Source organism: Elaeis guineensis, chromosome 8, assembly GCF_000442705.2.
Source record: "Elaeis guineensis isolate ETL-2024a chromosome 8, EG11, whole genome shotgun sequence".
In the NCBI taxonomy this organism is placed as follows: domain Eukaryota; kingdom Viridiplantae; phylum Streptophyta; class Magnoliopsida; order Arecales; family Arecaceae; genus Elaeis; species Elaeis guineensis.
Genome location: NC_026000.2, coordinates 11,898,619 through 11,911,893, shown reverse-complemented (window position 1 = coordinate 11,911,893; position 13,275 = coordinate 11,898,619). Strand labels below are relative to the sequence as shown.

General features: G+C 42.8%; 1 protein-coding gene across 3 annotated transcripts; it reads left to right on the top strand.

The window, feature by feature from the left end:
- Positions 1-3,875: 3,875 nt before the first annotated feature.
- On the top strand, positions 3,876-10,717 carry LOC105050089 (uncharacterized). 3 transcript variants are annotated; one of them, XM_010929959.4, is made up of 9 exons: positions 3,876-6,688; positions 6,813-7,003; positions 7,070-7,141; positions 7,245-7,397; positions 7,479-7,642; positions 7,775-7,922; positions 9,623-9,745; positions 9,985-10,072; positions 10,161-10,717. In XM_010929959.4, the coding sequence occupies exons 1-9, from the start codon at positions 4,144-4,146 to the stop codon at positions 10,214-10,216; spliced, it is 3,540 nt and encodes a 1,179-aa protein (XP_010928261.1). In that variant the 5' UTR covers positions 3,876-4,143; the 3' UTR covers positions 10,217-10,717. The 3 variants fall into 3 exon arrangements, 2 of the variants coding, with proteins under 2 accessions (XP_010928261.1, XP_010928260.1); XM_010929958.4 differs by having other exon boundaries at positions 3,878-6,688; positions 10,177-10,717; XR_832954.4 differs by lacking the exon at positions 7,775-7,922 and having other exon boundaries at positions 10,177-10,254.
- The last annotated feature ends 2,558 nt before the right edge of the window (positions 10,718-13,275 follow it).

Sequence of the window (13,275 nt, the reverse complement as noted above, 5' to 3'; positions counted from 1 at the left end):
CGAAGGAATGGATACTCCCTGAATGGAGGCCGGAGTACCAGGCCCTGGCAGCTTTACGGAGCGTGGCGGGAAAGTCGATGCAAAGGAGGGCATCGGTTGCCTCCTGAATTGTTATGAGAGCCTTGTAGCTCTCCAGATGGTCAACTGGGTCGGTGGAGCCGTCGTAAAGCTCCACATGAGGCATCTTGAACCGACTAGGGATCGGTTCGTCGAGAACAAATCGGGAGAGAGGTTAGATGGTCCGGAAGTCGACATCGTTCGAAGATTTCTGACCATCCGCCTGGAGTTGGGCAAGCCGACGATCGATTTCTTCGAACTTACGTTCGTAGTCATCCAACCGTCGGTGTTGTAAAACCCCAGGGGTCGAACCTCCCGACGAGCTTGAGAGTGAGACAGACAGTGTCCGCGGCCGCTTCTCTTTCCTCGCCCGCTCCAGCTGGGAAGGAGAAGGACGCCGAGATCGGTAGGTGTCGTGCTGTGGCCGCCTCGCCCCTTCTCGGTGGGAGCGCTGAGACGGCTGCTCTTGAGGAAGAGACGGAAGTTGATGCGAACGTCAGCGGCTGCTTCTGGACGGCAGAGGGTGCGCCACCGGTTGTTCCATCGATGGTTGCGGCAACTGAGTCGGTTGCTGTTAGAGATTTTTGACTGCATCTGTCAGAACGGTCATTTGCTGCACGATCGCTGTGATTTGTGCCTCCGTGGTTACCACTGGGTGCGGAGAGCTGGGCTCCGCCATGGACGGTGAAGGAGGGGCCTCTTCTCAGCGGGAAGAGCGCCTCACTGACCTGGTAGCTCTCGATCCCTGAGCTCTGATTTTCGTTATTTCGAGAGGTTTTTCAAGCTCTGTGGAGCTCGCTGGCTTACCTCTGTCGAATACCCCTACCTGGCGCGCCAAATCTGTTACGGCCAATCCCTCCGTCACCCGATCGCCGGTGTCGCGCACCTCCAAAAAAATCCTCACAGATCGGAGATGCCTCCGGTGGGGATCCTCCGATGGTCAAGTCAGAGAGGAGATTGGGCAACAGTGGAAAATCATGGGCTCAGCGGGAGAGAGCGAAAGAGAGTTCAAGAGCTTAGAGGTGCTTCTCGAAACTTAAAACTTAGGACTTACTAATACTGTTGCCTTACCCCATTTTATAGTAGAATACGGTATGGTCCCATCATTAATGGTGTAGACAACTGAGGAGTTATCAAATCGTCGTGGGCTGTCAAGTCACTGGGATCAATTTATGTCCTTGGCAGGACAATGTCCCAGGGCGGCCATGCCGCATGTTCTTGACAGGACAACTGCCAATAGCGGTCGTACGGTGTTTGGATAGGCTGGCCGACTATATGTCGGTATTCGGCTGCCAAAACGTCGGGTGATGACCCAGGGATACCATCGGCTGGTCTGACGCCTAGCGGAAGTCGGATGTCGGCTGCCGCCCCCGACAGTGGGTCGATGATTTGGGCTCGGCCACTTGATCGGTCGGGAACAGTATGAATCTATTCGGCCGACATACCTTCGGTCGGATATCGTCGAAAGCCATTGCCGACATTCATCGGTCGGTAGAGTCGTCGGTTGGTAGAGTCGGGGGACGATCGGATCGGTCCGAGAATAAATCGGCATACAAGGGTCGGTCGGTATATCCCAATAATATGAATTTGCATTTTTGAGTCATTTATGTGTGGTGCATCTAGTCGGACATAACTTCTCCTAGCACATCTAGATTGGATGGCGATTTCTGATTAATTTTGGACCTGCCAAACCACCTGTGGGATCTACTCAAGATAAACAGAGTATGGTAAGGGGGCTTTGTAATTAGGTTGCGTTTGAATTTGCCGAGATCAATAGTATTATTAATGAGTGAGTGCATTTGAGTTTGGCCCTCCAATCGGGTGAGGTTGTATGTTTTGCATGAAAAAAGGATTACGCCCACAATATGTATTTTGAAGTACTCCAAACTTTACCATTTATTTATGTATATATGGATCTCAAAACAATCGATGGATGATCTAACGGTGAATTCACTTGAAAGAACGTGAATCCTTCTTTTACACAAAAGATAGACTCCCGACCACCATCCTCTAGGTCACCGTAAATTGAGCAAACTCTCAATACCCATATCTTTACCTCTAACATTGGTAGTAATTATGTTACAGGCCATTACATACTCAAGTGGAGAGAGCAGTATTTTTAGAATTTATCATATTTTCTTGTCCGCTTTAGTTTTCTCTTCTTATTGTCATTTTACTTGAATTCTGAAACTAAATCTTTCAGTTGTGACTATTTGTTTTCAGTCATCCAATCCACTAGGTCACTATGAATTGAATAAACTCTTAGTATCCATCTTTATACTTGTAAAATAGTAGTAATCATGTTATAAGCCACTATGTAGTCAAGAGGAGAGGGAGCAATATTTTTAGGACTTATCACATTTCCTTATCTCAATTTTCTTACCCTCTCAATTTATTTAGAAGTCAAATCTCAACATCCTATTTGTGACCGTTTGTTTTCGGTTACTGAGGTATATAATTGACAAGTGATATGTTAATTTAGTTAGTAATTTGAGTATAGGTTCCTATGAGACAAATATGTCAGCTATAAGTTATGTCCAAGTATTAAGATCTAACTAACTATTTTTCATAAATGACACTCAAATGATATACTTGGTAAGTTACATGCGTGTTATATAAGACAAATGGACAAGGTATTGGTAATCTCCAAATATTGAGACCTAGTAATTATAGTGTTGGTACGCTTTCATCCATTTTTCTTTCGAAAAAACAAAACATTTGAGAAAAAAACTAATTGATTCGAAATCTGAAATTTCAATTCCTAAATAAAGAGGGGTGATTATTGAGATAAACCTTAATTCACATTAACATTCCATTATACAATAAAAAGTTAGACTCAAGCTATCTCACCATTGATGTGGGAGATTATTTACAAAGCAATCGATCAGTTTAGCAATTACCTCTCGTGGAAGCGTAGGTTCAAGATCACTGCCTCTCTCTTGTTTCATTGCGTTGATTATAGACAGCAACTAATCAGGACCAGTATATCCTATGTTCAATTTGAAATGCGCTTTGCATGGTAATGGAAAAAGTCAAACCATACATCCATGAGTCCCATATTTGATAATTACAACAAAGCCGTTCTACAGTAATACAGAAGGTTAAGCCATGTGTGCATGAGACCATGTAAAACAATGACAAGATTCTTAGCTGTTTTTTTAGATTTTTATTTCAAACAAAGGAGCTAAGCCACTAAGATCCATCAAGATGATTAAAGAGAATATAGAGTCACATGCACGAGGACAAGGGCTGCCTAAGATGCTATACACTTTGATCACCAACTGTTAAATAGCTGGTTAGTACTAGGCAACATCAATGCTAAGTCGGCTAGATCTACTCTCCTCGTAGAAAAAAATTGAATTCAATACAGCTTTGTTTCGAAGCAATCTAATATATTATAGATCTTGATGATTGTTGATTCATTTCAATGGTAATTATACGTTTTCAGCATAAGGTGCTACTGCATTAGCATGCTAATGCATGGATTTAAGGGATCATTTAGCAACTCATAAATTTGTTACAGTAGTCCTCACCATCTTCTATTCATCTTGTTCCCTCAACGAAGCAAGGAGATCAAACCAGGATCTATTTTGCAACCGTCTTTAATCTTGTTCCCTCGATGAAGCAAGGAGATCAAACCAGGATCTATTTTGCAACCGTCTGATCGATCGTCGAACCATGAGAAATGTGAGGACAGCCAATAACGTATTCAGCACTCGCGTGCTCACTGTATCTTCGCGCGAAAGAATGATCCAACGATATCAACCACCGTTGGATCGTGCAATTAAAGTGACTGAAGTGCTTTGAGAGCCGTTCAAGCCGCAATCCAGGCGAAAGATGCAACACGAGGACATTCGAGGGAGTGGTCGCCTTCTCTTCCACGCCGCTTCGTCCGCCTTTCCCCTTCTCCCCCAAATAAAACCCACCGCCATCCAACCACTCTCCCCACCGCCTTCAACTCCGGAACCCCGTCTTCTCTCCTCCAATTCTTGGTTAAATAATAATACGATTCCATTCGTTCCTTTTCTCCCAGTCCCGTATCTTCCCCTGGGTTTACTCAATCCCGAGCCCTAGCTTCCTTCCCCCATGGCCGTCGATCCCAAGGACCTCCGCCCCCCCGACGGGGCCGTCGACGACGAACACCCCACCACCTCTTCGTCCCGGAAGGTCAAGCTTCTCTGCAGCTACGGCGGCAAGATCCTTCCCCGCCCCAGCGACGGCGCCCTCCGCTATGTCGGCGGCGACAGCCGCATCATCACCGTCCGTCGGGACTCCACCTTCCCGGAGATCGTGCGCAAGATGGCCGATGCCTGCTGCGGGCCCACTCTGATCCGCTACCAGTTACCTGGCGAGGACCTCGACAACCTGATCTCCGTCTCCACCCCCGAGGACCTCGAGAACATGATGGAGGAGTACGACAGGCTCGCCCAGGATGGCTCCACTCCGAAGCTCCGCGTCTTCCTCTTCCCCCCATCCGATCTCTCCGCCAATTCCTCCTCCTCGGATCTCCACGACGCCGCCCTGCAGTACATCGAGGCCGTCAATGGACTCAATGACAGCGGCGACATGCGGAGGAAGGACAGCGTTGCGAGCTTGTCGTCGATGCAGGCCGAAGCTGCTGCTGATGACCACGATGAAGGTATGTCGCCTGCCCTTCTGTCTCCCACCGCGGTGGCTCCTCACGACCTATCAAGATTGGTATTTGGGAGTGCGGGTGCGGTGGTGGCGCCGATCCCGGATGCTCCTGGCTTGTCATCAGCGCCTTGTTCCAGCGTTCAGGCACAAATCTTGGACTCTAGTCTCTCTGAATTGCCTCCTCCAGTGGCACCTTATGTCCCGCAGGGTTATGTATTACCACAGCATGCCCATACTATGAATCCCCAGTCTTTGGGGATGGCGGGAGTACCTCGGCCGGTTAATGTACTTGGTGTGCCATCCATGCACATTAACATGGCTCCTCCAACTTCCCAAGTTCATAGCACGGTACCAATCCAAACAAGGGCGGATACTAATTTAGAAGAGAATCCATTTGGAGGAAGGTCATCACAGCTCCACAGTAATCCAAACTATAAGCCTTTGTCCCAGCTCCCGCCTTTGCCACAAGTTTACTTGCAACCACAGAATGGGGAGCAATATGGGTTGGGTCCACCCTTGCCATCATCACAAGGGCAGACGGTGAGGTTAGAGGATTGCAACTTTGGCCAGAAACCCTTGCCTCCTGCCCATTCCGATACGCATGGGAATGCATCAGGAAGTGCCATTCCACAGACTGGCCCAATACCCCAAAGTCACCACTCTGAGAGCATGGTAAGGTTGCAGGCGCTGCCAAAAATAGTTACTGGAGCTGTGGCTGGGAGTGGAGTAGAGACCCAGTCTGAGAATGTCATTCCCGCAGCTCAGTTAGGGGCCTATGGGTTCACTCAAGTCCCCGAGATACCACGTAAACATGAGAGGCTAGTGCCTCCAAATGCCGCAAATCTTAGTCATGCTGAGGTTTTTGTCCCAGTTTCGGTGGGTCTGCCAGGCAACAAGCAAGCATCGACTGGAATGTTCATCCAGTCTCCACAATCTCATCATGAAGACTTCTTGCAAGGGCAATTGCCACAGTCTATGGGGTTACCTCAGTATCATGTTAATCAGGATGTGATCGGCAAGCCATTTGTTGCTGATGCTGGTTCGGTTGGAAAATCAAGTTCTCGGGAAGCAGAGCAGTTGGTCCCAGATTCTGTCCCTGTACTTTCACATGACCATGTTAAACCTATTGATGGGATGATGAAAGCACTTCATGCCGCTCCATCTGAGGCTTCTAGTCTTCCTGAGCAGTGGAAACCAGCTCTGCCAGCCGTTCCACCTGCTACCGACATGCCCAATGATTTGAGACCAAAGGACCCACTTCTGGTTGTAGAGAGCAGTCATCTGGTCAGACCACAGGTTGGAGGAAATGTGATGCCTATTAGTAATGCCTTCATCAATTCTAGAATTATTCCAGATGGAACTACCAGTATTCCCATTGATCCACTGCCATCTACTTCTTTGGGCAATACTCACTTGCACAATGTTCAACTGCCAAACAACAACAGTGTATTAACCATGACAGGTAACAATGGAGCATACCCATATTATTTTGAAACGGGGGCTGGACCTGTTATTCCTGACGAACAGTTGCTTGGAGCACCCAAATACTCTTATAGTAACAAGTTTGCCTACGGTGATAATACTGCCCATAAAATTCCTAGTGGGGACTGTAAAAGTGAAGATCTTCAATTCCACCTGAATGAAGTGCCAGATGATGTATTCATCACCGTATGCAACAACCCTCAGTCACTGTTATCTGCCACCAGCAGTCACTTTGGGAATGAGGAACAATTGGAAGAAAAATGCTCGTTGGACTCACAATTTTTCAGTGAGGATCCTAGGAAAATTGTGGGGAATATGCATGGGCTGCCACCAAGACCTAAAAGGGTTCCTAGCAAGGAGTCTGTGACTATGAAGGATTACTGCATGGAGAATCATTCAGCCAACAGGAAAGGGTCACATGTGGCCATTGTGATAGAGGAAGGTGGTTTCGACCACCCACATGATTCTCTGAACAAGGACTCATGCATGGAACCTGTTCAACCACCCTCGAAAGGTTTGGTGCTTATTTTCACTTCCCTCACTGGCAGTTAGTCTTGTATTGTCATGCATTTAGTACTCAAATGATTTGAGACAATGATTCTTATTTTGTTTCCTTTTGTTGACTAATAAATCTGCAGGAGATGAGCATATTAAGCCAGATGTGGGGGCTTTTACTGAGGGAATAGCAGCATCAACACACCAGTCATCTGAGCCTCCAGTGCCTGAGTTCTTTGCTCGCGAACCGAAGGAATCTGGTCCTTCATTCAATAAAGGAAGTGGGACTATCAAAACTAATTTAAACACAAATGATCATGATCACAAGAGTGGGGTATGTAGTTATCCTTTCCTCCTATATTCCTAATGTCACTAGGTGCTGACTTGTATCATAGTTCAGGTTATCAAGTCCAAACAGGTGGAGAAAATTTTTCTTGGATTTCCAAATACAGATGACATTGGACGCATGCAGGTTAGGAACTAGACTTCTATGATTACCTGGGTTACATTTTTCATGTCCAATCCTGCTAGATGAGCCATGCTTGTTCCTTGCTGTTCTTTATATAAAATTTCAGATAATAAAGAATAGTGATCTGGAAGAGTTGCAAGAATTGGGTTCTGGAACGTTTGGAACAGTGTATCATGGAAAATGGAGGGGCTCTGATGTTGCAATAAAAAGAATCAATGATAGATGTTTTGCTGGGAAGCCATCAGAGGAGGAACGCATGGTCTGTACCTACAATCTGAAAATGTTTCTCATCCTATCATGTACATGTGATTTTTACAGTTATGCTCATGCATTTCCTCAGAGGGCTGACTTTTGGAATGAGGCCTGCAAGCTTGCTGACTTGCACCACCCAAATGTTGTGGCTTTTTATGGTGTTGTTCTGGATGGGCCCAGTGGATCGGTTGCAACAGTAACTGAGTACATGGTCAGTGGTTCTCTCCGACATGCTTTGCAGAAGAATGACAAGTATTTCTCCAGCTCCCTTCCATCTTATATTGGGTCCATACATTCTGCGGTCATGTTATCAGATGTTAGTCTTCCAAGAGTGTAGAATGTGACTATGATAGGATGTCATGATTCATTACTGGTTCCGAACAGGCCACTTGATCGACGTAAACGTCTTCTAATTGCAATGGATGTGGCATTTGGAATGGAATACTTGCATAGTAAGAAAATTATACACTTTGACTTGAAAAGTGACAATTTGCTAGTCAACTTAAGGGATCCTCAGCGCCCAATATGCAAGGTATATTTTGTAATTAGATAAAATGTTGTCCTAGCTTATTTTGAATGCCATTATGGGGCTGTTCACCTTTTCATAATTTGAGATTGTTCCATCATAATGACCAAGGTATTCATTGCTAGGATATTCTTGGTTGCCAGAGGTATGTTTGAACTCAAAATATGACTTGCAACATCTGATCATGATGAAAAAAGAACAGATTAATAAAATTCTTATTTAAATACATTATGAATCTAATCATGGATAGACTTAATTAGATAAGATACCTTGCTATTTCTTCGGAGTAGATAATCTTCAAACAAATTCCATTAACTGATTTCCTTGTTAAAGATAATCATTTGTCTCATGTATATTTACCAATTCCAAATTTATTATGCATAACAACAGAATGCTGCTGTAGTGTGATGAGTGTGAAATCCACCTTCTCATGTTCATGTGTGTCTTTTATTGTAAAAGATGAGAATTTTGGCACATCCTTGCATGTTGTTTGGGATGAGATGGGTGATTGCATGTTCCTATTGCTATTTCTTTTAGGGCACATATTTCTTTTTTTATTTATTTTGAAATTTCTAGTGTTGAACATATATATAAACCAACACTACAATGATGCTAGAAGATCACCATCTAGCAATCCTAGAAGGCCAGAAGGTCACCACTTTGGGCTGCCTCTTTTGCTGCTTCTATTTGCTGCTTCTACCTATCTTGTTTAATAAGCACCCTCCTTTTTTCTTCTTTTGGCCACTTTATCCTCAAAAGGTTCAATACGAACCTCTGATGGACAGCTGGGATTAGCATAGATGAGATCTATTTTCTATTATTTTTTCATTTGAGCTTTTCACTGAGGCACATGAAAGGTGTGTTTTTGAGTGCCTACATAAACTTCTCTTGCATTGGGGGAGGCCAGGTAGAAGCTGATTTGATAGTGCTCCCCTTCTAAGAGGTTAGCTGGTTGGTTGCCCTCTTTGTAAATATGATCAACATAAATCCTATCAAATTCACCACAAAAAGAATTTGATCAGGTTTATTAATGGTAAGACTACAGAGGTTGACATGCCAGCTATTTGTTTGTGTGTTTTACCAATTTTTTGCAGGCTTGGCATTGAGTCAATTTGCGGATAAACTCTTGATTACATGTTAGCATGCAACATAAAATCAAGAGTTTATATAAGTACTTTTGTGCGATCTGTAGTGAAGACTTCGTTCTCATTCATATGTTGCCCGAAGACCGTCTCCATGGATCTTTTATTCTTATGCAGGCAGTTAATGTCCAAAGTCATTCAAAAGTGTCAGACCCCTGTAGGATCCCCTCTCCACCTCAACCCGACAGACCACAGCAATCAAAGGAATTTCCAAAACTATTTCTGGTTTTTGATAATTTCTGTGGTAGCTACTTGAGCTTCCTTGAGTGAGTTTTCATTCAGTATCATTGGTTTTAAAGTTACTAATATGTGGACTCACGCTTGATGGTATACCTTGTGTTATTTTTAGCAGGGTCATGGATTATGTTTAGAATTAGCTGCAGCATGCATTTCTACATGTAACTTTTCACATAAGCACATGTTTGCATGATATATTCTGAAGTTACTTCAGGGGCCCTACTTGCAATAGAATTTGTGTCATACCACTGGATTTGGTAGCTTCCAGCTAAGAGTCAAGACCTTGGCATGATTTTTTTTCTTAATTTGCTTCATGCATCTTTGCAGGTTTGTGACCTTGGCCTTTCTAAAGTGAAATGCCAGACCCTAATCTCTGGTGGAGTGCGGGGAACGCTCCCCTGGATGGCTCCAGAACTTCTAAGTGCTACCAATAATCTGGTCTCTGAAAAGGTTTGCTGAACCCCCCATCCTCTACATTTGTGGAGCTTTTAATATTTTACATTCTCGGCCCCTGTTGAAGTCTGGAGTAGATATGGTCTCGCTTCTGGCTGTTATTGGAGACTCTGTATAGGCTTTAATGATTGGCAATTGAAGATCCACAAAGCTGATTTAAATATTATGGCACAAGGCTTGAGGTGCATGGTTATGGTTGTGGTTATAGTTAGTTTAACTCTCCGTTTTTATCCCAGGTTGATGTGTTCTCTTTTGGGATTGTGATGTGGGAGCTCCTTACAGGAGAAGAGCCATATGCAGATCTGCACTATGGAGCAATTATAGGTAATGTTTTGATCCTGAGAAGTGACAAATTGCCACCATTTTCGACCACATCACCAGTGTCTTTCTTTTCTTGGTTATGTGTGATTAGTTGGCCTCCTAAACAGGTGGGATTGTGAGCAACACTCTCCGGCCTCCAGTGCCTGAATCTTGTGAGCCTGATTGGAGATCATTGATGGAGCAATGCTGGTCTGCTGTAGCATCAGAGAGGCCAAGCTTTACAGATATTGCTAGCCGGTTGCGTTCCATGGCAGCTTCTCTTCCTCTGGATTAGGCTGCTGACCCCCAGCAGTCCAGGCACAGACACACAAATGATTAGGGCTTACGCTCTTTTACCGTGGTGGCATTTATTGGCCCGTTTGTTGCCGTTGTATGCAGTCATGTAAAAATTGTAATGGAAGATCGTGTCTGTAGTGTGTGTGAAAAGAACTCTCAATTTTTTTCTTTTTCCTTTTTTTTTTCTTCCAACCGTGCCACCTATGTTTTTGGTGCACGATCTGGCTCTTCATCAGTTCTCTTTACTGTATGGCAGTGACTCAGCCTACTCTCAATGGCTGAAAATGTTTTGATATGATTCTTAGTACTTAGTTTGTACATTAATTAAAGGTCTGTTAATTTAAAATGCTTGAAAAATTTAAGTTGGATCTATAGTTCGTTGTTAGAATGCTCTCTGTTGATGCTGCGAGAACACTACCCCCACACCCCCCTCCTCCTCCTCCTCCTCCTCCCCTCTTTCTTTTTTTTTTTTTTTTTTTTTTTTTTTGTGGTACAGTGGGAAATACCGTACTATTAAAGGATAACAAAGTGTACGTAGCAGTAAACAAGAGGACCCAACCAGCAAAAGGCCCAATGAACAAATTTAAGTACAGTAGTATATAGACATAATGGGCCAGTATAAGTCGAGTAGCGAAATTCTTTGTGCACCGCAAATGGTGTAAAAAATCCGATATAAAATGTATTATTTTATCTAATTAATCTATATAGTCATCATTTTTCAATACGTATTTAATATTTGTAGATCAATTTTTGTATTTAAAAATTTTATATGATGAAAAGATCTTTATTTTTTGAAAAAATTATGACATTCTGTCCATATTATAATATCCTGCTTTTGTAATATGTACAGGATGTCATAATTTTTTTTTAAGGAATAGAAGTATTTTTGTTATTTAAAATTTTCAAACCAAAAAACTGATCTGCAGACATTAAATGCACATTGGAAAATGGTTAGACAAAAATGTCTCTCTCATATTATGATATCCAAGATCATATTATGACATCCTGGGTTATATTACGTCACATGATGTCATAATTTTTTTAAAAAAGTAGAAATATTTTTGTCACATAATTTTTAAATGAAAAAGCTGACCTACAGTTATTAAATGCATTTTAGAAAGTGATGATTATGTGAATCAATCGGATGAAATGGTGCATTCAATATCGAATTTTCTACACCACCCATGATGCACAAAGAATTTCTCATTGGGTGTAAGCGGAAAGTAAAAGATGGGACAGTCGAGAAATATGAAAGCTAAACAGGCAGACCACCCGTGAGCGAACAAAATTATGTTGTCACCAACTAGAAAGCCAGAGAAACTGCAATGCTCCCTAAAAGGTAGTAGAACACAGCATAGCCAAAGTACTAATCCATGCCCAATAAAGATGTGGCAGATCAAGATAAAGAGATATAGTGGTACAAAACAAAGTGAAGTCCATTGAGAAGGCATAAAAAGCATGTTAGATGATGTAGATAATGTGCCGAACATAGTCCACCAATATCTTGCATGGAGCAGCACATCTAAAGAGAGTACCACCTTCTGAAGAACATGCCAAATAAGGAAATAAGCAAGGCACTAAAGATACTGAAATGAGTAGCATCTTAATATAGTTAGGTAAAGGACAGGCAGACATAACATGAGATTCCCAATAGCAAAACTGCTCCAGCACACAATTGTCCCATGGTTGCTCTGATTATGCTGCTGAGATGGTTGATGCATAAGAACAGAAGCTACATATAACCAGTGCCAAGCTATATGTACTGATGGATCACACACACGTAGCTAGCTTGTTGAAAAACCAAGGAAGCAAACACCACAAAATCCAAGAAATCCAAAATAATGATATGTTGAATGAAAAACAAAAGCAACTGAATTCAGGATTCGTCTCAGAATAAGAATTTACATCTAGCTTGGCTTCATTTTAATTCCTCAGCCTTCTTTGGCAGTTTTAACAACATTACCTCCCCTCAGCAAGCATCATCACAATTATTATCTCAGTGCACCTACCACACTTGCAGTCCTAATCTATCTCACACCTTTTTTTGCAATCAGCTAATCAGGAGAAGATCCCTGGACAAAATATACTCGGGTCCAAGGAGGAGAAACCCTACAACTCTTGCATATCAAACAAGAAGGCGCCTCAAAGATCGGCTCAGTATGGTGACAATCACAGAAGGATTCAGGTGCAGCAGGGCATCGGGTGAGTGGATCCAGCATAACATCTCAGATTGCAGGAGCCGCCTCTACAAAATATTGCAAGTTATAATAAAGTTTGCGTCATGATCTAACAACGATTGTGCTCATATCCTGATTAAAACAACTTCATTCATCTCTGAATCTTCGTTTTGGCATCAGAGATCATTCATTAGTGCATTGCAAACTTGAAAGCTATTGAATTGTTTATGCAATTGTTTCATAAAGTTGAATGAAATATGATTACTAATGACCTTTCTATAGAGAAGTTCTGTTGCAAGGAAACATATCAAAATTTCCTCACACTTCTGCTACATTTCATATAATACGCCACTTATATGCTCGGCGAAACAATTACTATATTGAAACAGCAGATTTTAGTCATGGTGTCACATCAGGGAAGAAAAAGAGCATAGAATCACGCAGAAAGGATATTAAATTCATGCATTGCTCACTATGAATCCACCAAACTATTGAGCTCGTGCTAATAAAAATCTCTATTCATTAATTTTGTTGCAGTGCAGCATTTAAATCTGATTTTCCCATCACCTGAGCCTTCAGCAACGCCAAGCTCCAAAGCTTCCTGCAATAACTGGGCATTTTCGATTCTGCAATTTGCAAGCAGACAGCAAATGCTTGCTTTGACATCAAGTATTGAACAAGGTAAATCAGGGACAACTTTCAGATACGAACACATATACCAAAATAGTTACATATATATATATTCTAGTCTGC

Bases quoted from the DNA above. Each gene is read 5' to 3' on its own strand.
- LOC105050089 (XM_010929958.4), top strand. From the start codon at position 4,144: ATGGCCGTCGATCCCAAGGACCTCCGCCCCCCCGACGGGGCCGTCGAC. The intron at 7,398-7,478 runs GTCTGTACCTAC...GCATTTCCTCAG, and splicing joins CATCAGAGGAGGAACGCATG to AGGGCTGACTTTTGGAATGA. The intron at 7,643-7,774 runs GTATTTCTCCAG...GGTTCCGAACAG, and splicing joins GCTTTGCAGAAGAATGACAA to GCCACTTGATCGACGTAAAC.